The sequence below is a fragment of the Pithys albifrons genome, chromosome 3 (genome assembly GCF_047495875.1).
Source record: "Pithys albifrons albifrons isolate INPA30051 chromosome 3, PitAlb_v1, whole genome shotgun sequence".
Taxonomy (NCBI): domain Eukaryota; kingdom Metazoa; phylum Chordata; class Aves; order Passeriformes; family Thamnophilidae; genus Pithys; species Pithys albifrons.
Window position 1 is genome coordinate 55,115,743 of NC_092460.1, and position 26,879 is coordinate 55,142,621.

The 26,879-nt window shown below is 42.3% G+C and overlaps 2 protein-coding genes across 2 annotated transcripts; one reads left to right on the plus strand and one right to left on the minus strand.

The window, feature by feature from the left end:
• Positions 1-169: 169 nt before the first annotated feature.
• On the plus strand, positions 170-13,666 carry HAL (histidine ammonia-lyase). The gene is made up of 20 exons (XM_071552042.1): positions 170-533; positions 960-1,020; positions 1,192-1,219; positions 1,511-1,585; positions 1,684-1,756; positions 1,832-1,898; positions 2,078-2,115; positions 2,197-2,322; positions 3,569-3,708; positions 5,218-5,265; positions 5,859-6,006; positions 6,091-6,186; positions 6,302-6,360; positions 7,158-7,238; positions 8,775-8,840; positions 8,931-9,096; positions 11,152-11,286; positions 11,639-11,747; positions 11,850-11,919; positions 12,870-13,666. Exons 1-20 carry the CDS (start codon positions 287-289, stop codon positions 13,017-13,019), a joined length of 1,983 nt encoding a protein of 660 aa, XP_071408143.1. The 5' UTR covers positions 170-286; the 3' UTR covers positions 13,020-13,666.
• Positions 13,667-16,721: 3,055 nt separating this feature from the next.
• Positions 16,722-26,141, minus strand: AMDHD1 (amidohydrolase domain containing 1). The gene is made up of 9 exons (XM_071552043.1): positions 25,958-26,141; positions 25,215-25,321; positions 23,635-23,699; positions 22,783-23,060; positions 19,862-20,087; positions 18,767-18,891; positions 17,944-18,037; positions 17,397-17,557; positions 16,722-16,982 (listed from the first exon to the last, which is right to left on the minus strand). Exons 1-9 carry the CDS (start codon positions 26,098-26,100, stop codon positions 16,868-16,870), a joined length of 1,314 nt encoding a protein of 437 aa, XP_071408144.1. The 5' UTR covers positions 26,101-26,141; the 3' UTR covers positions 16,722-16,867.
• Positions 26,142-26,879: the final 738 nt, after the last annotated feature.

Below are 26,879 nucleotides of genomic sequence, written 5' to 3' on the forward strand. Positions count from 1 at the left end.
ATATTCTCAATGTAATCTTTGGAAAAAAATCCTGTGGCAATAGCTGGGGGGGTTGTGCCTTTCCATGAAAAGGATGTGTTCCCTGGGTTTGGTTTGATTGGATGAAGCCAGCCAAATATGTCTATCTCGCTTATTTACAAAGGCGGGGATTTTGAGGGTGGATTTGTACCTCTCTCCGATTGCAACACTTGATTCCAGACAGGCACTGTGGTCATTGTGTGGTCAGTGTGAGGCTGCTGCACACTGCAACCTTTCTGGGTGGAGGAATCATCTTTGGAGAGAAAGCATGCCGAGATACACAGTGCACGTCCGAGGAGAATGGCTGGCGGTGCCGTGCCTGGGCTCCACGAACACCATTGAGTGGCTGGGAAAGGAAGCTGTGAGGCGATATATGAAAAACAAACCTGACAATGGGGGATTTGCCTCAGTGGAAGAAGTAAAGTTTTACATGCGAAGGTGCAAGGGACTTGGCTTGTTGGATCTTGATGATACAGTGGGAGATGCTCTAGAGGACAATGAATTTGTTGAAGTTGGTAAGCAAAACCTTAAACAACGCATTGCAGAGTGACTGTTGACATCTGAGTCAGCAAACTGTGGCTTTATCTAGGTTCATCTAAAATTGTGCCTAAGAGATTGTCACAGTTTTAATGGGAAAATGCCCAGTGATTTAAGAATATTTAGGTTTTAGGAGCAGAGCTAAATAAGGTTTAGAAAGTACAGGATTCTATATGCATCATCTGTATTTGCTGTCATATATAGTGTAAGCTGTTCTGGTTTTGCCTTTGGACTACCTTAAATAAATACATACTTGTTATTTTCCCAGAGGGATACAAATATGTTCAGGGCTGATAACTGCAAATTACAATTCTTACTACTATGTATTGTAAGGAATAACAAATTAATTTATAAGAAGAATGCAATTTAATCCTGTTTGTGTTTGTTTTGCATATTTCTTCTAGTTATAGAAGGAGATATAATGTCTCCAGATTTCATACCATCTCAGCCAGAAGGAGTACATTTGTATCCTTTTTTGAGTGCTTTGTGAACTTTTTGCAATTCCAGATTTATAATTCTCTAGATTCCTCTTTTTTTTTAAGAGTTCCTTCCTTCTTAAAACACATTTCCAACTGTGATCGAGTGATTTTTATCCATGAAATCCTGTCTGCCCTTGTTCCTTTACAGAACTTTCAGATACAGCAAATACCGAGAACCAGAACAGGTAGGAATCACCAATGATTTTATAACTTGGTAGAGAATCCTTCTACTTACCAGAACATGCTGAGATTTGAGCCACTATAGCGTTCACAAGAGCAGGGGCTGTTAGATTGGCTGGGTCTAGGAAACTAAATTATAACGTGTTTAATATGTTACTGAGTTCCTGTCTTATGAATGGGCTTGCAGAAATTTCCTGTAATTACTGAGTTTTGACTGTGTTTTTTTATTTATTCTGATTATTAAGCAACTTTATATGTGTCCATATCCCAAACTAAAAGGTGTTTCTTTGGTATAGTATATTTCTTTAGATGGCAACAGCTTAACAACGGAGGACTTGGTCAACTTAGGAAAGGGGCTCTACAAGATAAAGGTATAGATTCTGAACAAATGCAAGGAAAAATTACCTGTTTACTTTTCTACAACTAAATAATGATAAATAAACTACTATTTAAACTACTTACGTTTTAGCTCACACCTGAAGCTGAAGCTAAAGTCAAACAATCACGAGAAGTGATTGAAAGAATCGTAAAGGAACAGACGGGTAAATATTTTTACTTCTGACTATTAATTGTTTAGAAAACTTCATCACTTAACCATCAGTGTACATTTCTTGCAGTTGTTTATGGAATCACCACGGGGTTTGGGAAGTTTGCCAGGACTGTCATCCCAAATAGTAAGCTGAGGTAAGTTGTGTGTGCAGCTTTCGCTCTTTTCAGGAAAGGAGGAATAGGGAGCAGTTTGACCCTGTACTTTTATATTCTGGGGTTAAATGAGAGACCTGCTTCAGTATTTCCTTCTGGTTTGAGCAAAATAAGACCTGATGAGACTTTTGGGGGTTTTAACATATGGTTTTCTTCTGTAGGGAGCTTCAAGTGAACTTGGTTCGTTCGCATTCTGCAGGTAATGGGAGATTGGCTTGATGTTTCCCTTTTCTGCCTCTGTTGGTAGTTGGGTTAGTAACTGAGAGAATTACTGTTTCAGGTGTGGGAAAACCTTTGACACCAGAGAGATCGCGCATGCTATTGGCACTGAGAATCAATGTCCTAGCCAAAGGATACAGTGGAATATCCCTAGAAACCCTTGAGCAAGTTATTGAAGCATTTAATGGTAAAAAGATGTTTAAAGATAATCCTGCTTTCCTTTTTTCCCCTTTTAACTGTTTTGCTAAAGGATGTAGTTCAGTGGGTCAAGCTACAGATGTTGATCTTTCCACTTGGTGGTTGTGAGAGATCAGGGCCAGGGCTTAGCTGTACAAGTTTACAACTGGTGACCATTTCTCTGTTGAAGGGTGTGGGGTATGAGATGAACTGACAGGAAAGGCTGAGAAAAAGGGATGCAACCGACAAAAGTTTGGGAAATGAGCCTCTGAGAGGTCAGACAATTAGTTCAAGACTAAGCTTGACTTAGAACGTGGCTCTGGGCAAGTACTTTTACAAAGGCTCAAGTCTTTCACTTCTGTCCTGTCAGGTGCTAATGTGTGTGACACCATCTTCAGGAATACTGGGATTTGGGGAGAGGGGGCTACTACCATATAGAAAACTGCATGTGACACTGTTTGTCAAGCAGACCTGCTTAAGCAGCACCTGGTTTTGTGAGTAGACCCCCTGAGACCTACGGAGATGTTTGTGAACAAGGGCTATAAGGCAGCCACACAGAAGCACATGGCTAGTCAGCAGGTCACACGGCCACAACTGCCACAGCAGTTTCAGCTGGGTGGCTGTCCCTCACTTGCCAGGTGATGTGGTCAAGAAACTGGAGGGGGTGGGTATACTATTCGTTATCTGATGATCATTGTGGTCCCTCTGGTGAGCCATGTTCATTTATGTGAGCCTCAAAGAATACAATCTTTGCGCTGCCCTCTGTTATATCCTCCTCCTCCTCCTGCAGCAGATGAAGGAGTTGCCATTCTGTGTTTAGCTCTGCAAAAGAAGAGGAACAGACTGGTTCCTTCCCAGCTTTTTCTCTAGTTTCCCAGGCTCCATTTCTTCATTTCTGCAGGTTTCAGTGCCCGGAGGACTAGGATGGGGGGAAGAGGGCTCAAAAATGGTTTCTAAGAGTAACCCAGTGTTTAGTGAAATGAGAAATTAAGAGATAGCTTTGTCCACACCAGGTGATCACCCTATGATGGAGAGCTCAGAGGAGTGAAGTTTTATCTGCCTGGTTCTGTAGCTGTAGATGCAATCACCCTGGGCTGTGGTCCCCCAGACTGCAATGGTAGTAGTCCTGTTGTTGCCATTATGCATGATTGCAGGATGTTACTGTGACCACATTTATGAACTGGCTTCTCTGTTTTCCAAGAAGAAGGGCTTTCAAGGGGAAACTCTAACAGGAGTAATTTTTGTTTTCTTTCTAGCATCCTGCCTGCCTTATATCCCAGAGAAAGGGACAGTTGGAGCCAGTGGAGACTTGGCCCCCCTCTCTCATCTTGCTCTGGGATTAATCGGAGAGGGAAAGATGTGGTCCCCAAAGAGTGGCTGGGCTGATGCTAAATATGTAAGATTCATGCAACTGATTGTTTGTTGGTTTGGTTTTTTCTGCTTAGTGACTCATTTTCCAAATTGCATGTAGCTTTGACAGAAAGAGAGCTTTCACTCAGATTAATACCATGTAAAAGTCTAAAGTCTTCAGACTTTCTGTACCATTTTGAGCTGAGATTAGGTCGCCTTTAGTAACTCATCCTCTGCCTTGAGGAATGTGGATCCATGAGAATACAATAATTGACTCATATGTCACTGGAGCAGATAGAAATAAGCAGCACCTTATTAAGTCTCAAAGAAATATCATGCCATAGTATTGCCATATAAAATGCCACAGTGACATCATTTATAAACTGGAGAGAGAGATAGGAGATGATACCAGCTATGAAAGAACTATTACTGTGTCTTCAGCTCCATGAACATCAATGCTTTTCTAAAAAATCCAAGACCACCTCTCAAATTCAAAACATCAAACACTAAGAGTACCTGGAGATTTATTGGAAGCAGGAACTTAGCAGTAAAATTTCTACTGATTTTGTAATGGCTTAAAGTAAATACACAGGTTTGGATATTTCATTTTTGATAAATTAATTAGGGTTACAAGGAGCCTTTATATCATCCTCCTTCACAAGATGGAAGTGTTACAATGAAATTAATTTTTAATTGATTCTTATTCTCTCACTAATACATCAGTGGATTTATCTTGTGTTGAGTATCTCAAAGTCAGGCCTCTCCAACGTCTTCCATGGTAGTTTGTGCCACTACACCTATCACTCCTATCCATGAATATTTGAATACCAGACCTATTCATGGATTCATAGCTGTACATGACTATAGACTGGAGAAGTATTGAGAACTACACAGGGAAAGGAGTAGGGAGGAAGCAGACCAGTGTGTCCTGGACCTCCAGGACCAGTAGCTACAGTTGTACACCTCTGAGATGTATTACCTCTTCAGTTGGAGAGGTTGAGAGGATTCTAATCAGAAACAAGATTATGCTGTTTATCCATGTCCCACGAGAATAATTACCCTATAGAATAGACATGTATAGAATAAACTGAGTAGGACAACTCCTACCACTAGAGATTTTCTACAGAAAAGATTACGGGATCATTTATAAAGGAATAATTTAGGCCAGGTCGAAACTGCCACGAGGCAGGGTGTAGGCAGAACTGCCTTTCCAAGAGGTTTCCAGCCTTCTTTCCTGTTACCCTCTTCCATAATTTAAAACATGCAAGATGTTAATGGGGTGTGACAGTATCTCACTTCAGTGCTCCAACTACCTGCTTTTACTAGTACTGGGAAATGACGTGCTAATTGGGAACCCCAAAAATGCTGTCCTTTATTCAGCCCAGCAGAAAAAAGTACAGTAAATGTTCGTGATATAAAGCTCTTTTCCCCCCAACAATTAAGGAATTTGTTAATATTTCCATTCATGGAAACATTTAAGATTTAAAAGTTTTAATGACTGAACTACTGAAAAGTGTTTTTCATTAAATTACCTTGCCATTAAACTCCTTCACAGGTCCTGGAAGCCCATGGACTGAAACCGATTACCTTGAAACCAAAAGAGGTAATAAAGTATAATGATACCAGCTGATGGAAAACTAGTACAATCAATCACTAGTTGCTTTATGGGTACAATAAAAGCGTTAAGTGATTAACAATCATTTTAAATCAGTCTTCAGAAGGATATTAATCAGGAGTGGGATTCACCTCTCCTAATGTCACCCTACTTGACCTGAAATGTCACATCCCAACTTAGTGTTTAGATTTGCTCTTTGGTCAGTGGAGAAAGACAGACCTCTTTAGAAAGCACTTTATATTACCCTGAAACAGCTGTCTAAGAAGCATCTTCATGGTACCTATCTGCCCTTTGGCCATAACAGCAGCCCAGATGAATTGAACAAGGTGTTTTACTTGCTTGGACCTACTGCAGCTCCAAGGGTGTCTACTGTGACTTAGTGGCATCATGAGCATTGACTATTTATGTAGCAAAAGTGCAAGTCAAGCTGTGCATTTTGTGATTTCAGGGTGGTCCAGGAAGCTGAGTAAAGGTCTTGAATTTATTCATATGAGAAACAGAATTATCACAGAGATGGGGAATTGTCACAGAGTGTGGAATAACTGCAATGAATTTGCTTAACATTTGCTCTCTCTTTGAAGGGTCTGGCCCTCATCAACGGAACACAAATGATCACCTCACTGGGATGTGAGGCAGTTGAAAGAGCCGGGGCTATAGCAAGGCAGGCTGACATAATTGCTGCCCTTACACTCGAAGTCTTAAAGGGTACAACAAGGGCCTTTGACACTGGTGGGTATTGGGCCTTCCCTATCTGTTTGCTTAACAGCTCTTGACAAGAGAGGCCAAACCTAATGGTGTAACTTGTTTTACTAGACATCCATGCAGTGCGCCCACATCGAGGGCAGGCAGAGGTGGCATTTCGGTTCAGGTCCCTTCTAGATTCTGACCATCATCCATCAGAAATAGCAGGTGAACAACCTTAACCTTCACCCTCTAGGGTTACCAGGACAGGCTGGGTCCTTCAGCAGGACACAATCCTTTTGTGTAAGGGCTATTTCTCTTTTGCCTATCTTGTTCCTTCTAGAGAGCCACAGATTCTGTGACCGAGTTCAGGACGCATACACAATGCGCTGCTGCCCCCAGGTAAAAACTGGCTTTTATTTCCTTTCAGAACAACAGATAAATGACAGTGAAGTTTCCAGAAATACTATCAGTTATGTGCTGTCTGACTCTGTTAGAGGAAGCAGGTTTATTTTGCTTCTTCTTCGCTTCAAAGTTAGTATTAATGGAGAGATGTAATTTGTTGATCCCGTGCATGCACCCATCAGGCAGTGTCTAACAAAGCTGAGTTCAGATCTGGAGGATCCCAGGTGTCAGAAGCAGAGGGAAGGTGCTGGTTTCCATGCTTGCAGGTTTTGTAGGACATTTCTTTTGCATTGGTGTTAAGACTGTGAACTGGGTGTTTCCAAAAGCAGAGTGTAGTCTCTCAAATATATTGGAAGAACTCAACCCTGTGAGTTTTAGCAGGAGCAAAGCTATTAAAACAGTGGAATTAGGGGAAGTTAATTAATTAATGAGAAGTTTTGTTATCTGTGGGGTCCTTGAATGGTTACTTCTCCCCTAACAACAAACAATTCTGCCACTGAAGAAATATCTTAGCTTCCATTTAGGGTAAACCAACACAAACAAGTAAAGAATGTCATATTCAGATTACTCTTTTGGCAAAACTGCCGTAATAATAGTAAATATAGTCTTTCAAGTGTCCAGGATGGGCAGTGTTCCACAGTGATGCTCCGCCTTTTAAAAGCAAATCCAAGACAATCTTCATGTGTGCATGTAGAGTGAGATTATGGGAAAGAGGGTCCCTGCAGCTCAGTCAGCATCCTGAAGATAAACTAAGTGCAGATACTAAGCTCAGATACTGATGTCTTTTGTCCTAGGTCCATGGAGTTGTAAATGATACAATTGCTTTCGTGAAGGACATAATGACAACTGAAATCAATAGCGCCACAGACAACCCTGTATCTTTTTGATAGCTTTATTACTATATAAACTTCCGCTTGGCCTTTTTTATCCTTTTCTTCTGTATCATTACTTGCACAGAAGGCAAAAAAGTCACAACTGGCCTTGGTCAATAACTGCCACTGGCTGCAACAGCAGCCTGTCTTCCTTTCCCCATGACCACATTGGAGGTATGCAAGTGTGTATTGGGGCAAGGAAACCATGTATGCATATTCTTTGGTGCATGTTAAATATTTCCTAGATGAGAGTCTATATGCTTCTATTGAATACGTAGGATAGATGGGACTTAGCAACCAAATGGAAGTAGATGGATGGTGGCTTTGTGTGTGAAACATCTGTTAGTGCAGCATGAGTGAAACATGAATGTGCTGGTTTAAAGGTGAACCAGCAGGGAAAATGAACTCACCACGAGAGAGATTATAAGTCAGAGGCTAAAATTTAATAATAATATTATAATAAATACAGTGACACAAAGAGAAATTACTTTCCACTCACAAAACCTAGCAGTATAACCCAGTGCCCTGGGGCACAAACCCAAAGGGGTTTGTTAGCCCTGGTGCTGAGACCCACCTGGTTGCCCCCAAGTCCAAAGCAAAAAGAAGTGAGAAACCTGTTGGTGCAGATGATGGCTATGGTCTGGTAGAGAGCGGTGATCTCCTCCTGTTGAGGTCCTGCTGCTCCTCTGGATCTGACGAGAAGTTCTCAAGGTCTTCTTACCCACTACTTATGTACCCTCAGGGAGCACCCATTCCCTCCCCCTGGGCGGGGACTCACACAATGGGTGATTGACTCTGGGAGCCAGGGGGGTATTGAACTGTTGATGGCCCATTAGCAGCTCCGCCCCCTCAGGCTGGGTGTGAAGGTGATAATGGCTCCCTGGGCAGCTGCTGCTAATGGTCCATTGTCTTTGGGGAATGAATAGAGGGGGTAGAATACACAGCTTTGATCACCCCACACGCAGTGTTAACTGTTCACTCCTGCTGAACTAGGACAATGAACTATAGAGCAAGATTAGCACTTGGTCAGGGAAGGTAGATGGGTGTGTGACTGGTAAGCACCATGGTGGCTCAGCCTGGTAAACTCTGTGCACAGTTCTTGCACTGGCACTGAGCAAGGCTGCATTTCTGTCAGCAGTGTAATGATGCTGTACATAACATCATATTGAATGCTGATAAGCATTATTTCTTGTAACCTGTCCAAAATTGTAACCATCATGAAGAGTCTAGGAAAGGAAAAACTACTCTAGGATCAAAACAGATGTGTTTCTTTGCACCCCTGCCGACCCTTGATCAAAGAACTCATTTTATGTAGCTTCTTTGAAAAAAATACATGTGAAAATTTTATCTACAAGCTTGGAAAACCGAGATTCGGTCTTCGTATCCTGAAAAGTGAAAGTGTGGATGTAATGCAATGTGCTTGCAAATGAAAACCTATTGGCACAAACATTCCTTCAGTTAAGGTATTCCAGTTAATGGCAGATATTGTTCATGTAAACTGTATTTCAGTCATGTACATGCCTTAACTTCTTCTTAAAGATGGTGTTTGCTGAAAGAGCAGAGACCATTTCTGGAGGAAATTTTCATGGGGAATATCCTGCAAAGGTAATTAATCATTTGGAGAAAGGAAAAAATATTTAGTTTCTGTTTTGGTGTGTTTGTTTCCATCATCCGGTTTAACGAGATCTTCTTTAGGCTCTGGACTATTTGGCAATTGGTGTGCATGAACTTGCTGCAATTAGTGAAAGAAGAATTGAGAGGCTCTGCAACCCCTCACTCAGCGAACTGCCTGCATTTTTAGTCACGGAAGGGGGGCTGAACTCAGGCTTCATGATTGCACACTGCACAGCAGCTGCCCTGGGTGAGTGCTTGACCAATATCAAGACAGCAACCTAGAACGGTCAATTTCATCAAGGCAGATGTAATCTAATAGTACATACAAAGGTATCACACTCTTGGTTTTAATCTTCTCAATACGTTTTGTGCTGTTTAGGTGCAAAGTTTGAGCACTGAGAGCAGCTGCAATTATTTCAGCTCAGGCTTCTTCCTTGTTCTGCACGGGCTCTGGGGCATGTTAAGCTCTCTGAGCATGCAAACCCTTAAGTGGACTTTGATGGCAAGGCTTGTTTCAAAGTTGGGCCTGAAGCCCTCAGCGTCTCTTTGACAGCCAGGTCTGTACATCAGAATCAGACCCCATAGTCCTCAGAAGACCAGAGTTCCCAGGGCTAGTTATCAGAGGAGCACACTGAAATTAAACATTGGTTTGGTTTTTCCGATAGTGCTCATGACTAAGGCAACAAGAAGCCTGCTGGCTGCTGAGATATTACAGTTCATAAGTTCAGAAAAGCATGAGCCTATATAAACATCCTATGAGGAGAGTAAATCTTAAAAGATGCAGACGAAGGAAGAGAGGATGTCAGGTAGATAAATCTGTAGATAGATATCCTGCAGAAAAAAGAGTGAGTTAACTAAATCGATGTACTAAAGCAACAGTACCTGGAGGCTGTTTTGGGAAGTGGATCTGGAAAAGGACTTGAAGTGCTTGACCACTTGTTTTGAGGGCTGGAAACTTTACTTTTTGGCTGGGTAGAGTTTAGGATGGCTCCAGGACTCAGCTGTTGCTCAGCTTCAGGTTTCACAGCACACTTCTGCAACCTGACAAACTCTGGGGTGTTTGTGGTCTCTGATGGCACCAGAAGCCCATAGGTCTAAACAACCTTTTCCTTGTCAAAACAGCCAGGATTTTATCTAAACTGAAGTTTGAGTTCCTTTTTTTTTAAACAAGGTACTACTAATATTTTTAAAGTCACTTTGCCAGTTTCTAGGTGTTTGTGTACCAGCTAATGTTGTTCAGCTCCAGGGTTTATAGATAAAGCTGCAAAAGAATTGCAGATGTTTTGCAATGCGGGTGGATGTGTCTCTTTGCGTCCTCTCCAACAGCCCTGCCTGCTGGACTGAGCTGTTTGCAGTGGCCACAAGCAGCCTCTCTGTGACCTGCTGTTGCCTGCTAGAATGTGCCAGCTGGGCTCTGGTCCTGGACTGTCTCACTACAGCCTATTTGCAATTGTGTCACCACCTCTCGGTTGCTCTTGTTGCTTTTCTGAAGCCACTAATTTGGCAAGAGCATTACACAACATCCTGCTGGGCTTCAAAAGGATAAGGCCTGAGTGCAGACAGAGCACTGTGAATGCAGACTTCTTTTTTTTCTCTTCTAAAGAGCAATTCTCAACCTCAGTTGTCATCGAATGGTGCCCAAAACTCTTCCTGCAGCCAAATTCCCCTCACTTTTGAGTGCAGCTTGAGAGACTTACTCCAGGGCTCACACCTGGCTTTCAAAGCTGGCATGCTGTCACCTCAAGGGTGTAGACAGCCTTGTGAGGTGAGAGCAGGAGACGATTTGTAGTACACTCCTGCATCTTTTCAGAGGAAATTCTGCCAGTGCCTCAGCTCCGATAAGGAGACCAAATGCTGATCTCTAACTGTTTTCTTGAAAGCAAGGGAGGCGGTGGTATCTGTGACCAAAACCAGAGAAAACCAATGACCTTTACAGAGAGTGGCCTTGGAGCAACAGGCAAGACCAGGCTTGTGTTTCAGTTATGCTGTCTGGTTTTTTTCTTTAGTTTCCATTGGGCCTTTGAGCCAGAGCAACTCAAGGCTGAAGATGGAGAGGGAAGAATGAGCAGTCTGTCTATATTTGGCTAATATTTGCATCTGAACACTGATTTTGGTTACTGTTTTCAGAGACAATGCTAGTTTTCAAGGTAGTTATTACAAATTATTCAGTTCAGGTAAAATAGTGATGGCATCCTCATAAGCTGGACCTTAAGGTGGACAGGCTCTTTGCTTCAGGTTGGCCATTACTTCTGCTATCTTCTGCCCATTCCCTCCTACATTCACTGTGCTGGATTTTTTGCAGTTTCTGAGAACAAAGCCTTGTGCCACCCCTCTTCTGTGGATTCTCTCTCAACCAGTGCTGCTACAGAGGATCATGTGTCCATGGGAGGATGGGCTGCAAGAAAAGCTTTGAGAGTAATTGAACACGTGGAACAAGGTAAAGTTAAAATGCTGATTTCCAGACAGACCTCTGGTATGCAACCAAGTGAAGACAGTAATGACATTCATTTTAGGTATATTTTAAGAAGTTAACACTCTAAAAATACTATATTAAGTACTTACTAAGTACAAGCATTTAGATCTTTCTAATGGAAATGAGGTAAAAGCTCTCTTGCTTTTGATTTATGTATTTATTTGGCAGTTGGTATGTAGAGATACAGATGTCAGTTGTTAGTAGGAGAACAGAGTAATATGCAGTACACAAATGCTGAACTCACTTGCCCACTTCAGTTTATACATTTGAGTGCTCTGAATACTTACTTCTCCCTTTTGCTGTTCTGATTTCCTAGTTCTGGCTATTGAGCTTCTTGCTGCCTGCCAGGGCATTGAATTCCTACGCCCTCTGAGGACTACAACCCCATTGGAGAAGGTGTATGACCTTGTGCGCTCCGTGGTGAGGTAAGATCAGATAAATGCGTCCCCCAGAGGTTGTCTGCCTGGGGAGCAGCTGCTGCTGGTGGTGGTTAATGTTTGGCCAATGTTCACAATATCTCGTTCCAGGCCTTGGATGAAGGATCGCTTCATGGCCCCTGACATTGAAGCAGCCCACAGGCTGCTCGTGGAGCAGAAGGTGAGTGTTGGCTTTTGGTAGGCTTGTCCCAGGGAGCTGCCTGCAGCTCTGCTGTGGGAACACCCTTTCATGTATGCCCTGGATGGCCTCACTAAAGGCATTCCTCTGCCTGGGTCAATCTCACCAGGTTTTTTGAGATTTGTTTTTCCTTAATTTTAGTGGGATGGATTTAGAAATCACGTCCTAAACTTGCCCTGTGTAAAAAATATCTTACACTTTTAAATCTGTCAAAGTCCAGACATAGGTCCAACTTTGAATTGTTTGAGGGCAGGGTCCCATAACCCCACAGGTGATCCTCATTCCTGGGCCACTGAGTTCCCTAGCCTTGAGGTTTTTGTGCATGGTCTCAAAGCAATAAGATGACATGGAGAAGGGAATACCCATGGTGAAATGTGTTAACCTGGGCCAAGTGTACAGCTGTGGGAATTGAGGAGAATAGGCAAATGGGAGAAGAAAATCTCCACCCCTTTTTTTTCCCTTGTGTTACAGGAGGAGAGATAAAGGGAACTGTAGAACATTTTTTGCCAGCAATCATCCCTCACCTTTTTTTCGTCCATGCCAGTTGCTGTTTAGCTTCCCCTTTCCATTCATGATCAAGGGGTTTTGTTGGAAGTGGCAGTGATTCTCTCCCAATTATTGCACACAGAGCATTAACCTGGTAACAAGACAAGACGAAGGGTTTTTGCCTTGAATCCTTTCACCTTGTTCCCTTGGAGCTGTATCCTTTCCCATCCCCTGTCAACTCCATCCATATGCTCTTCCTTAAAACTCACTCTGACTGCCTCTGTGCTTCTGCTGAACACATACAGTGTATCTACGTAGGTCTGCCTCCTACCAGTAACTACCTCCACCCCAATAATTTTCTACAGGGTTTCCTGAACTTGTGCTTTGATGTTTTAGGTGACATTTTGTTTTGCCTCTGACTGCTGTTTCACGTTCTTGTTTCACAGGTGTGGGAAGTAGCTAAACCTTACATTGAAAAGTACAGGAGGGAACACATCCCTGAATCAAGACCCATTTCACCTACAGCTTTCTCCCTGGGATCGCTGAGAATGAATGCAGATGTTAGTCATGACCACAGGCATCAGGATGAACTTTAAGAGTTGCAATCATATCATCTGATAGAAGGCAGATCTTTTCCATAAGCTTACCTGAGGGTGGCCTTTCTACTCAAGCTCGCTGTGGTTTCTCCAGGTGACCCAGAGGACCTGACTAGCTCAGGAGCACAAATAGATACGAAAGAAATGGCTTACTGCTTTCCTCATGTGTGAAAGACAACTTTGTCCTGATAGTGGGGTTTTGACTGAATTTCCTGAACTTCTGAACACAGATCATTCAGACTTCTGCTGAAACCAGTGGATGTTTTATTCAGGCCCACTGTATTTGTTTTGTCAGACCTTTGCTTGTTTTCTCTTCATCTGGGCCAATGTTTGATATTTTTGTAGTTTTTTTCCCCTTTGGGTAACTGCTGTGATCTGCTTCATTTTGCCACAAGCAAAATTATCTTTACACTTAATCCTCCTTTCTTTTGCAGATCATATGTGAAGTACAGGTTCTTGTATTTTTAGAGCAGGTGCTTCCCAAGTCAGAAAAGCTGTGTGCATAAGAATGTGCTATGGAGATTATTGCTCCAGAACAAATATCTTGTATTCTGGTGATGAACTACACTTAATGCAACTTTCCAAAAGCTATGGGCTCACACCTGCAATCAATAAACTGAGGCTTCACAAAGAGCCACAGCAATCTATTTCCCTGTCATGTGTGATGATGAAAATGTAAACCAAAAACTTAATTTGGAAATAAGGAGGACAGGTGAAACAGAGGCCAGGAAAAGTGGAGGAGGAGGAGGTGTAGGAGTGGTGGATGTGAACCAGTGCTGAGGCAATAGCACCAAGACCTACACTCACATGGCTCAGGAGGTATTTGCCTTGCAGTCAAGAGCCCCATCCCGACAGACGAGTTCATGACATGGTGTGCTCTGTGTTACAGCACTGACCTCTGGCCTAGGCTTTATTTTTCAAGGGATCAGACAGGACATAGACTTCACATTGCAGTGCAGTGATGACATGGCACTACTAACCTTGCTGTGGGGCATTCAGCCTGAGCTGGAAATCTCCCCAGGCTATTTGTTATGCTGCAAGGGGCAGCCAAAGCACTAGTATGGGACTGCCTTTGGTTGTCTGAGACCTGCCATGTTAAATGTGCCCTGAGGAGTGGGTCCATGCCTGTTGGCAAGCTAGCAGGAAACACCTAACCTGGCCAGAAGACCTGGGAACTAGGGCACCCATGACACATGAGCTTTCAGTTCAGCTCCTTTCTTTTGCACCTGATGTCCATCTTTATCTCTTCCTCATGTGCCAAGAAGGTCTCTACTCTTTCAGCTTGAGGCTCTCTGTAGCAGGCTTATCTCAGTCTCCTCCTGAAGCTGTTCCATTTTGTATAGGATCAGGTATTAATTAAAAAAAAGTGTGAGAATGAACAGCCAGGCTCATATCTTATAGGATCAACTATACATCCTCAGCCTTGCATTAAGGGCAGGGGTTGCTCCAGCAGCAAAGCTGGCAAAAGTTCCTATGTCCATGTTACCTGTGTCCTGCTCCCAGCTGCTGTGGGAGCCAGCACTGTGGTTGTCATCACTGAAGTGAGCCACGTTACAAACAAAAATCTTCCCTCATTCCAGAGGGGTGTGCCTTCCCTGGCAGCTGCACAGCCACAGTGGTCCCAGTGCCGTAAACTGCAGGACCACACAGCTGTTGTCAGGATCCACTCAAGCCAGCTGTGCCACTGAAGGATAACCATATGCCCTAACTGCAAACTGCCACTAATTGCAGTGTTGGGTTAAACTCCCGAATGGCTGCTGGATTCAGGTGAGCTGGTTGGGCAAGTATGTGGTCTGACATTGCCATCAGATCTTCTGCATGAGAGCCAAATCCCCTCACTTCAGTAGTTTCAGGCCATGAATCCCTGTTCCTGTCCAGAAAGAGACTATTTGAGGTTTTCCTTATGCAATCTCAGATTCCAAATGCCTTAGGCCCAGGTTCTGGGCCTTGCTTCCCAGTCGCCTCTGCTTTTGGCTGCCTGGGACCGAGGGACCACCAGCACACTCTGCAGCGTGGTGGCCTCAGCTTTGCATCATGTGCATGCACAACTGAGAGGCACTTGTCCGGCACCACACTGCATTTCAGAAATGCCTGCACTCCTTCCCTGACAGCCTTACCAAATCCCTGGATAAATGTTATTTATGAAGGCTGTCTTGGGCAGAATGGAACATGTGATTGCATACTTCAGATGTTCTTTCAAGCTTTATAAAAACAAAGGTCCACACCCACATCTGGTGCAACATCTGCTCACAGGAAAACACGTCAGGTGGCAGGAATGCCATTACATTGTTTTAAAAACTGATTTAGTTGGCTAGCCTGGCTCAAATAAAACATGAACAAAGATATTTTACATGGGATGGTTTACATATTTTGGGTGCTAAAAGATGTGGCCACGGCTCAGGGAGATCAGAAGGTCATAATAAAGCTCATACATATTTGTGAAGACTTTCAAATACCTGTTAATCAGAACGAGACTCTCATCCTTCCCCTATGGTCTGGTTCACAAAAACGCTCTGCTCTGTATCACAGGTTATGTCACCCGCTTATATAATAGTAATTTTTGATGTGAAATTCCTCATGCTTGTCAGGTGTAGTTTTATTACTTCACCTTGAGAAAGCAAATCCTTTTTGTTTCTGCAGCCCCATCCATTTGAAAATCTGAAGACTCAGTCCATGTATTCAGAGACTCTCCTTACCAGAGATGCTCTGCTTAAATACTGCAAATGCTTAAACTCTCCAGAGCTGTATCATCCTTTTTTCTACATACTGCATCCCCAAATTATGGTACAAACTCTGTTAAAAAAAGTAGTATCCGAAGGAAAAGAAAGCTTTGAAAAAAAACATGGCTCTGAGTGGGGGTTGTCGTATTTAACTTGTCAGAATCAATCACATTCAAACTTCCACAAGCAAATATATCTCATGTTATTTCCGATTCAGCTTAGAATAACTGAGTATCTGTATGACATTACATGTGATCTTCTGTTAAATTTCAAGGTAATTGGAAATTTGAGAGGTTGGTTGTACTCTTCAGACCTCACTGGGCTAACAGTCTCTAAGTAAACTGTAGGCTTTTGGCATCACTAATTGCCAACAGTAGGCCTGGCTCAACCTCTAACTTACAGTGCACCCCAACTTTCAACAGCCCAGAGATTGGTGTACCTGATTGCTTTCTCATCTCCTCCTTTTGCTCCTAAAGCCCCAAAGGAGCCATGAGATTCTCAGCAAAGGATGATGTTGCGAAGCAGCTGAAAAACAGCACCTTGCTGGAGTTACAGCTACTGACTCCCACTGATTCAAGGCTACAGAACCAGAGGACTTGGTATTTTGGAGGTGTAAGATACTGTGTTTCCCACCACAGCTGTGGTTCCTGATATCTGCCGAGTTTGAGGCTGAGCAGACTTGGGAGCTGTGAACGTTGCCTTGGCATGGTGTGGCCTCCCATCACAGCCAAAGGCCATTCCAAATGTACATGCCTGAGCCCCTGGCCTTCTGTCACACTTTCACATTTACCAGTAAATCTTAGCTGGATCCAAGCTTTGTTTATTCATCGCTGGTTTGTTTGTGTCATTTTCAAATATAATGATTCTATAGATCAATTGTATAAAAAACCATTTTTGGAAACTATCTTATTTCAAATGGATACAATTAGAAATTATTTTATTGCAGTAGAGAGAAGGACAATGGACATGAAGATGCACCAAATGGGTAATGCTTGGTGAAGTTTATTTGTATAAGAGAAAGGTGAACAGGAAAACAATTTACTGGTAAATACAAACCTGATTTGTCTGTTGCTTTGAAATAATCTATGCTAATTTGATTTTAGTAGCTCACTAAATTACTGTCTTCTCTCAGTAACTGCTCATTGTCTCACACCTCTCATTTTGATAGACGACTTTTCCTTTAACTATAACATAGTTGATCAATGTGTCATGTCCGCCAAACTGGTAAATCAAATGCTTCCACCTAAAAGGACAAGATGTTTAAGGATATACAAACTTGCATAAAAGCAGGTCACATACCCAATATATCTGGGAATTTTAAAAGGTTTGCTTGAAAATGGGAGAACACTATTCCATGTGTACGTGTTGATGCTTGCTGCAGTGAGTTGATACATAAATCAGTAAAGAGTTCCTTCCACAAAATAAATAGGTATTATCTTTAGATAATTTGTAATTAGGCATGGATTATTTGTAAGAACAGTCCCAAAAATCTTAGGCTTTATTTTCCACTCGAATGATTCAGAAGAATGAAAGTGGGTCTGAAATGCTAGCAGTGTCCCTTTTTTGGGGTGAAGGTAACTTCTCCACTATCCAAACATGATGAAACACACAGTCCCTAATGTTAAAGCACATTAAAAATGGCAATGGAAGAACAAACCTTGATGCATTTATGACAAGAAGATCTCCTTGCTTGCCAACTTCTAAGGAGCCATGTGTGTCTGATTTCCCCAGAGCATAAGCTGCATTAATGGTGGCAGCTGCCAGTGCTTCATTCATTGACATCTTCATGTTTACACAGGCCAGATGCATCACCATAGGCTATTAGGCAAGGAAGAGGAAAATGGGAGTTACCAGAAACACACAGTTGTTTATGCTGCAAATCCCTAAGCACTTTCCTTCTTCCTTGCAAAACAGTTGTTCTACATAATGTAAATCTTGTCAACTCCAAAATAAGAGCTCTGGAGTCAGGAACTTTGAGAGGTTTTTTTATGATCCTCACAGTGTACATGAAGAATGGAACCCATTCTATTTTTAAGAATTTCTGGCAAAAACTACCAACACACACAAACAAGCATGAGCAGCTGCCCATGTGGGGCATACAGCTCTCTTTGTGGATATGAAGACCATTTTTAGAGTGCAAGATCTGTAATAAATTGTAAGAATTTCATAATTTTGTGGTGTCATAAGTACAGGGAGTATCTTACCATTGAAAAACAGTATGCATTAGGATTAAAGTCACTGCCAAGAGCAACTATAACTCCTTCTTCCAACATTTTTCTAGCTTGAGGTTGCTTCAGTCTAGTGGAAAAAAGACATTCATTGGTTTCCTTATTTATCATACAGAGATTTACAAAAGCAAAAGTCATCTCTCAGTTTGGCTACATTCATGCATTCAGTTTTGGAGATGAAAGCCCAAATTCTCCTCTTGCATCCCTACCTATCACCCTATGGACAAAGTAAATGGGCAGTGTGATCCACTGCATTTGCAGTAGCAGCATGTAGCAGCAGCCAGTATCAACCACCAGGCTTCAGGCCACTGAAATTCTGGTATTTATCGAGACCTCATCCACTTAAGTTTTTACAAGGTGAAAATCTTCATTTCTCAAAAAAACCAAATATAAGGCTCCAAAATATAAGCATGCAATGTGATAGTCCCTTCCGAATTACTGAGTCTGTGAATTTAACCTGCACACCTTAGAGGATCTTCTCACTCAGCGATTATAATGCAAAATATATTTTCAATAACTTCAATATCTGGAATAGCCATTTCAAAACTGTTCAGCCACTGGATTAATCTGGGTAAGTGTTTGCAAGGGTAGGCACTAGGAAAGGAACTCTGTTCAAAGTTTTAGCCATAGTCACTTTAAAGCCATTCCAAATGTACTGTGTGACTTCTGAGAAGTCTCACAGTGATTGTCAGTGACTGTCTTCACTGATCCACAGTGATCCTTAAGGCATTAAAACACCCTAAAACCACAAACATGGGTTTGCTGGTACAGAAGTTTTCCTTCTATCTAGTGGCCTCACCTGAGCATGTAGGCAGTTGTCGGTAAAAGGACAGCAGCACACTTAGCTCTTGCCATGGCCCTGATACCTTCATCACTAACTTCTTCCAGGTGGCTGATAGCTCGGGCTCCTAGTTCTGCTCCAAGCTAAGCAAATTTGCAAGAAAATTACTCATCATTCTCAATTAATTCAGTAAAAAAAAAGTTGCTTCCAAACAGCTAGAGGAGATTATTCACTATTAATGTGAAATTTACTAGAGAAGAAATAATAAAGAATGCATTACAGAACAAGCAGAATACAGAGACAAAATATTTGTTAATTTACTGCAGGAAGAGTTGATCACTTTAGCCACCCATGGAGTGGAAGCAGTGGTTCAGTGGTGTTTTTAACAGCCTAGCATACAAACTATGGGAGACCCATAGATAAAAACATTATCAACTTCTCTTCATAAAGGATCCATCAGAAAATGGTTCCCAAAACTGATACTGGTTGCAGAACTAAAAGTCCAATGTCTGCTTGCAAAGTGGAAGCCAAAAAGGCTTTATGATAAATCAAGTTTTTATTTTGGGTTTGGTTTTTTTTTAAATGCAGCAGAGAATAACTTGAGCAGAACCATGTTCTCAAAGTGACTTTCTTTTTTAAGATATTTGGGAACCTCATCTGGACTAAACTATCCCTGTGAGTGTGCTCAGAAATACTGATATCTGAGTAGTAAGACTGCTGAGTGAGCCCGCTGCATACTTGACTTGTTGCTGCTAATGAGGCATTTAGCAAAAACCTATTTGTCAAGTTGCATAGAAACCAAGTTTTTGTCATTCTTGGGTTCATGGATATCCACCTTCCCCATCTGTATCCCATGTGGAAGATAAGCAAAGTCAATGTTTGATTAGCCAGTGCACGTTAGTCCCAGAGGTCAAGGTTTCCTCCCATGTCCTTAACTCCAAAGCTGCACAAGGGCTGCTCCTCCTATCATCTGATAGAAATAGATGTCTATGAATGGTTCTATTATATAAAGTCTTTGAAAAGAAAACCTCAGTTTTGAAAACTGCAATTCTTTCACAGATTCAGCTCTCACAAGAGCAAAAACAGCTTAACTGGATGCTAAGAAAGACATACCTCAGCAGATTTCATCGGATGGAGTTCATCACCATGGAAGTTAATCTGCAACCCTATATCTTTTCCAGCTTGAAGAATTCTCCTTGTAGACTCCAGATCAAAGACTCCCTTCTCACAGAACACATCTATATTGTTAACATGTATCTCACCACTTAGTTTGAGTTCTTTCAGTTTAGGGAGATGGTTATTGATAATGTCATCTGTGGCTTCAGTAGCAGTTTTCCCTCTAATGAAAAGAAAATGTTACCGAGCTATATGAGTAACATCTTTGAAGTCTGGCACACGCTCAAGATATACATGCAATTATTAGATTAATTAGGAAATTACGTAAATATGAATCACTTAAAAAAATTCAGATTAAAAAATGTAAATCCACTGTAATTCACGTATTCTTAAACATGAGTTACTTTCCACTCAAAGAATATTAGATTGTATTAGTGTGTATTTTTTATAAGGTTGGCATCTTGGATGCTAACCAAGATATGGGATATTTTAAACAAATTCTGCTTTCCTATTCATATATTCTGAGCACCTTATACTTGAGTCTAAACCATAACTATTTGAAATATGTAAATGAGTATTTAAATATGTTAAATAGTATTCATGCAATATTTCTATGCAAATATCAAAGCTCAAAGGGGATGTGCAGTATTAGTAATTATTTTTAATTTATCCCTCCTCCTTTTATACCATTCAGAGTGGTGGATAGATAACTGCTTCTAAATCAGAGAGGCCTCCCAGGGTTTGAATTACCAAAGTCAGAACCATTTATGAATCTTCTGTTACACAAAGATAACCCAGGAGAGATCAGTAAGTGCCTTTGAAAGAGCAAATAATCTCAAAATATGCAGTTGGGTTAGTATTTTGCAATTTTAGTATCTAAAGAAAAGACAGGTACAGCAGCTAAATGTCTGAGATCTCAACCCTCATTTCAGGCACTGTAAAACATGAAGAGATAGGAACTGTAGATTGCCCACATGACTGAATTGGGAGTTATGCAGTGGCAATAAATTCAATTCTACTTGAATTTATAAACGAGGATGTGTGGTTATAAAGCAGAGCAGAACAACGCTTATGGCCCTTCTTTCATTCACCCCTCACCGAAACAGTCACTGGGCTTGCTCAGGTTTGGCCATGCCAAGCCTTCTCCCTTTTCTTTTTCACTCAGCAGCCTTTGGAGGAATTTGGACTGAAAGATTAGGGCCAGAGCCAAGACAAAACAACGGGAAACATTAAGTCTTGGTTTCACTTTTTGAGAGATCTAATGCCCAAAAACGCAAACGAAAACTGATGGTGTTTTAATGCAAGAGCCTTGCACTCAGGAAACCACTTTGAAATGTCTTGCTAAATATGAAAAAGGCCCAATAAATCCCTGCCAACTGAAAAAAAAATAAATCAGACATTCCCAACACCTCAAATTTGATTCAAAATGATGACTACATGGACCAGGGAAGAACTGTAGAATTCCTCCTGGTCAAACCTCATGGTCAAAATGAAAAACAGAGAAAAAGTTTGAGGGGTAGCATAAAATTCAAGCAAACTATTCCAGATACAAACATTTGATTGTAAAGAGAAGTGAATTTAACAAGGCCCAAACAGGAAAATACAGATAATTCAGTATATCCTTCAGGAAATTTCCTCAAATCCCCAACTGCCTTTTCTCCTTGTTTAAAATATGTATCCTTACTACCTATATTTTTTTATGCTTGCTGTGCATCAGTGGGGACAGAAGCATGCAGAGTGTGAGGAGGTATACCTGTCTTTCTAACACATGAGAGTTATTTGTTTGTAAAGACACTGGAATTTATTTAATTAGTTTGTAGAAATGCTTAAAGTATTTTGGTGGGTAAGACTATTTATCAGGATTTTGACTGGGATCTTCCCAAGCCTTTTAGGGAAGGAAGAAACGAAGGACTAAGAAATATATATAGTTTGGGGTAAAACCTCAATTTCATTTTACCATTAAGTCCTCCAAATTCTAGTGGCGCTTCTTGAAAGAAGCAGTTGATATTTCCAGCTTCTTCCAGTAACTGAAGATGATACAGGATTCATTTTCAATAGTTAAATTTATGAAAAATAATTTCCTATCCTGCCCCAAATACACAATAATTGTATTGAAAATAAATGTCTAGGTCATGTTTTCTTAAATGAGAAGTAGAGGGTTTTTTGGAGTATGAATTTTCTCTTTTAATGAACACCTCTTAAATATTGCCATATAATAGGCCTGCCTCCCTCTCACATGCCTTGTCTTGCAGCAGCCTACTGCTTAGTATGTCAAAATACATTTTCACATACACCTACCTAGCTAAAACTCCTCATTAATTCTTCCATACACTGAAATTTGGCAACCTGAAGATGTTATTTTCGTAATAGGAAAAAAAGTCCAAGTGAGAAAGGGTTTTTACGATGTCTACTCGAGCCATCAGAATAATTGTGATTAAACACATTTAGTTTAATCTTCTACTCATCTCAGCTATAAGATGTATGCATGTCTTCATTGCATGGAAGCATAATTAAACTTTGTTTACTGAGGTATATAAGGATTAAATACAGTATTTTTTGTTATTAGCTGGCCAAAATAAAATCTCATGGCAGAGACTAAGCTTGAAGGATAGCAGCGAATGCAAGAAAAACAACTTCCTGTACAGAAAACTCAGTAATCTGTGTTCCATCCTGTGTGAGCACCAGCAGAAGGCAGGAGTTCTATGCTAAGCTTATGTTGGTGTTTAGGAGGCATCAAATAGTATTCCCCCACCTTCCTTCAAATTAAAACATAGGAGAGCCTTCTGGAAACATTGGCTGTTGTTTCAAATACGTTGTATTTTATGAGTGGGGCAGAGGAAACCTTCCTGAAAATAACCACCAATTTTCAATGCAAAGCAGTAATCCCCAACAAGAGCAATTAAAACCAACCACATTACTTTGGCACAGAATGAGCTCCGCAATACGTTGAGGATATGCTAATATCCATGGATTGCTTAGCGCGTTCAATCACCCTGAGCATTTTGAGCTCTGTTTCCAAGTTTAAGCCATATCCACTCTTGCACTCAACCAGTGTAGATCCTGCCCGGAGCATGCGTTCCAGGCGGTGTTTGAAAGTGCTGAACAGCTCTTCTTCCGTGGCCTTCTGGGTGTGTTCCACGGTAAAATGGATTCCTCCCCCAGCTTGGTGGATCTCCATATAGGATGCACCTGCCAGCTTAGGGGAAAAAAAATGAAAACAAAAAACAACACCCCCATAGAATTAGCTATGAATTGTACATTTTCTAGGCAAGAGAGTCTGAAAAGTGTTTTGAGGTCTCTTTGCACTGAAAGTGATAAAGAGGAGAGAAAAAGATCTCCATTAATTCTTCCTCCCTCTCCCTCCTTTTCTCTCTCCCTTTGACTTAAGTGAAGAAATGATGTAAAAAGTGACACAAAAAGAATTACTCTGAAGATTTGCTTCCCCCTGAATCCAAGGCAAAAACCAATCCCTAGCTCAAAAGTCATTTATGTGTGAAAAAAAGGGGGGGGGACAGAAATCAATATCCAGATGGTAATAGAAGGCAGCACTTTTATGCTGCTTCAATTAATGCAAAAAATATACCAAGGCTGGCTTCGAAGGATGCAGTTACACTTCTCTATCAGCCTACCACTATTCAAAATCATCCTTCCTCCCTCAGATTATCTGACAGACATTACATATTTTTCTGTAAGAGAAAGATGGAAGTCACCAGAAAGTAGAAATAGTTGTATATTAAAAAAAAATCCAGCTGTGCAATTTATGCCATTACCTTCATTGCAAACTCATGAACCCTGTCACCAGCCCACACTGGATGGGTATGTGCATCTACCAGGCCTAAAGAAAACAAAATAAATGTACACTGGAGTTACTTCGCTGTGTAACAGAAAATACTATGTACATGCAAGCAAAATAAATGGACAGCAGAAGCTCCCCTACAATGTCTCTATTGGATAGAGAAAAAAAAATCCAACCAGCAAAATATCCAGGATTTTCTTCAGAGGATATTAATTTTCTTTCAATTTTTTTTAGGTCTGACACCTTATTCAAAATGACTCCAGGTAAATGCTTCAGTTGCTGAGTTTTTCATGTTATTTTGTGACTTTTCAAACTGCAGAAGAAATGATAAAAGACAAACTTTGAAAGAGTTCATTACACTTTTAGCATTGAAAGAGTTAATTAGATTTTAAGCCTCTCTTCTTTAAAATAGGCAAACTGCTTAGGCTGGGCTTAGCACACTCTAGCAACAGTCCACTTACTACAGAGGGAGCTCTTTCTATAAGCTGTGAAACTAACAGGACTGAGGCCCAAGGCCATTGTGAAAGTAACAGCAGCTCATGTACTAACAGCACTTGCATAGTTTAACATGCAATAGGCTTGCCCAGGTTTGGGGTTTTGATCAGGTAAAGTTGCAGAATATCTGACTTAAAATCCCTTTTGCCGCTAACAGGCTATGGGCAGGCTGGAGAAACAGCTTTGTGCCTGAATGGCTGATGAGCTGAAAAAGGACAGAAAAGAATCTGAAAAGTCACTTGGTGGGCCAGCTATGTTATTGTTGTGATCTGTGACACAGAGGAACTGATACAAAGAGGAAAAAGAAGAGACAGAGCTCCACTACAAAGCCCTAACCACCTCTAGTGCTGCAATCTTCTTGCAGCACACCTGATGGGAATAGTAGGATACTCTGTCTCCAGCCCAAGATTTTATCAATATGAATATAGAAGAAAAAAAGATGGAGTGACATTTAACATGCATGTTCCTGTTTCTAAACACTTGTCACTGCCTGGTATTCATGGAATCACAGAATGGGTAAAGTTGTAAGGGATCACAGTGGATCATCTAGTTCAACCCCCCTGTGCTCAAGCACATTGCATAGGATTACATCCAGATGGTTCTTGAATACCTCCAGAGGAGACTCCATGACTCCTCTGGGCAATCTGTTACCTGCACAGTAAAGAAGTTCTTCCTCATATTCAGGTGGAACTTCCTGTGCTCCAGTTTCTGTCAGTTGCCTCTTGGTACCACCAAGAAGAGCCTGGCTCCATCAGCAACAACCTCCCTTCAATACTCCTATATACTAATGAGGTCCCCTCTCAATTGTATCCTCCACACTGCATAGACCCAACTCTCTCAGCCTTTCCTCATAAGAAGAGGGTCTAGTCCCTTAATCATCTTTAATGGCCTCCACTTGACCCATTCCAGGAGCTTCATGTCTCTCTAGTCCAGCAAACTAGCCCAGAACTGGGGACAGTACTCTGGATGTGGCCATACCAGGGCTGAGAGGTCAGAATCACTTCCCTTGACCTGCTGGCAATGCTCTTCCTAAATATTATTGGGAGCAAATACACCTACCTGGTAACACACACTTTCCAGAACAGTCAATTATCCTTTCAAATGTTGCTTCTGAAAACTGATTGCGAATAACATCTGCCTGGCCCACAGCTTTGATGCAACCATCCCTGCAAACCACAGACAACAAAGAACAAGTGAGTCTGTTGAAAAGTCAAGTGCTCAATAACGGAGCTCCTGCAACAACAGGGGCAGGACCTTCAGCAAAAGATGCACATGGGAAGGTGGTTTGCTCGTTTTACAGATGCAATTTAAACATCGGTAAGACCATGTGTTTCAAGCTGTTTGCCATAATGTTTGTCATGTCCTCTGCTTAGATTCCTCTGGATGCCAACTTTGTACTCTTCTGTTCTAACTCCTGTTGAACACTATTTTCCTCCTGTGGGTCAGCAAACATACAGCATTCCCCCAGCAGGTATCTATCCGCAGGGCACTCTTCCCCTCAGGGAAATCAAACTGTCATTGCCTGGATCTGGATCCTGCCCCGAGCCCTGGGAAGCCAAACGGATCAGCCTCTTTGGGGCTGATCTTTGGTTGAGCAGCAACGCTCTCCCGGTGGGGTTTGAGGATTGGTATCGGTAACTCCGGACTGCACTTGGGGGATCCCTTCCACCCTTCCAGGGAGCTTCTCCTCACCGCCACCGGTGGTCTGAGGCAGCAGCCGGGCAGAAGCTGCCCTGGGGGCGAGGGCAGCCCGCAGCCACCCGTTCCCGCAGCCAGCCCCGCCGCGCCCGCCCCGCACTCACAGCCCCACCACCAGGCTGGCGCCCCGCAGCACACTCAGGCTGGCGGCGTCGTCCCGCCGCAGGTACGGCTCTCCCCGGCCGCAGACGAGCACCAGCTGCTGCGCGTTCTCTAGCAGCAGCCTGTGCCGCTCCCGGCCCGCCATGGCCGCAGCTCCGAGTGGCGGGGTCGCCGCTCGGCTCAAAGTCCCGCGGGGCGGGCGGGACAGAGCCCCTCCTGCCCCCCGCCCCGTCCCACCTCGGGCCGCGCTCGGCCCGACCCCGGCTCCGGACCCGGCCTTGGCCCCGCCCGGCTGGGTCTTTCCTAACTTTGCAGCAGCCTGCATCAGGCAGGGGATACTTGATTGACTCGCCCCAGGATAACGGGACAACAAACACCCGTGCGTCGCGCTGGGACATCATCTCCGAAGCACCGGTTTTCCAGCTGGTGCCTCCCAGTTCTCAAAGGACCACCTAGAGATTTCCCTTTGCCAAAAAAATAAAAAATAGGAGCTTCTGATTAGGGAGAGTTTGTTTGCCCACGTGCCCCCTCCCCGGAGTCCATCATCTTACCAGCATCCATCACCTTTTCAGCGTCCACCACCTTGCCTGCATCCCAACAGCAGCTTCCGAGGGACCGTAACACCTCCCACCACGACAGATGTTTAGGCAGACTTTAATTTATCCAGGCAAATATTAATTTATCCGCGTCCAAGATCGAAAGGTTTGTGCGATTCTGCTGCCCCCTACAGAACGAGGCATGGAAGAATCGAGGAGTAAATATTTATTCCCAACATAGATTTTTTTTGTTTTCTTTTCAAATATTCATAGAGTTTATAAGGCCCCAGTAACTGAAGGCTGGTAAGTAGAGTGTCTTTCTAAACAAGTGGTCTCTCAAACACCTTTCTGATGATGGCAATCTTCTTTAGATATCTTTTCTTTTAGA

Excerpts from the sequence above, each read along its gene's own strand:
- HAL (XM_071552042.1), top strand. The coding sequence starts at position 287 with ATGCCGAGATACACAGTGCACGTCCGAGGAGAATGGCTGGCGGTGCCG. Across the intron at positions 1,021-1,191 it reads CAGCCAGAAGGAGTACATTT|ATACAGCAAATACCGAGAAC; the intron begins GTATCCTTTTTT and ends CAGAACTTTCAG. Across the intron at positions 11,920-12,869 it reads GGCTGCTCGTGGAGCAGAAG|GTGTGGGAAGTAGCTAAACC; the intron begins GTGAGTGTTGGC and ends CTTGTTTCACAG.
- AMDHD1 (XM_071552043.1), bottom strand. The coding sequence starts at position 26,100 with ATGGCGGGCCGGGAGCGGCACAGGCTGCTGCTAGAGAACGCGCAGCAG. Across the intron at positions 23,700-25,214 it reads TGGAAAGTGTGTGTTACCAG|GCCTGGTAGATGCACATACC; the intron begins GTAGGTGTATTT and ends TGTTTTCTTTAG. Across the intron at positions 16,983-17,396 it reads CTTGTCATAAATGCATCAAG|GTGGAAGCATTTGATTTACC; the intron begins GTTTGTTCTTCC and ends TTGTCCTTTTAG.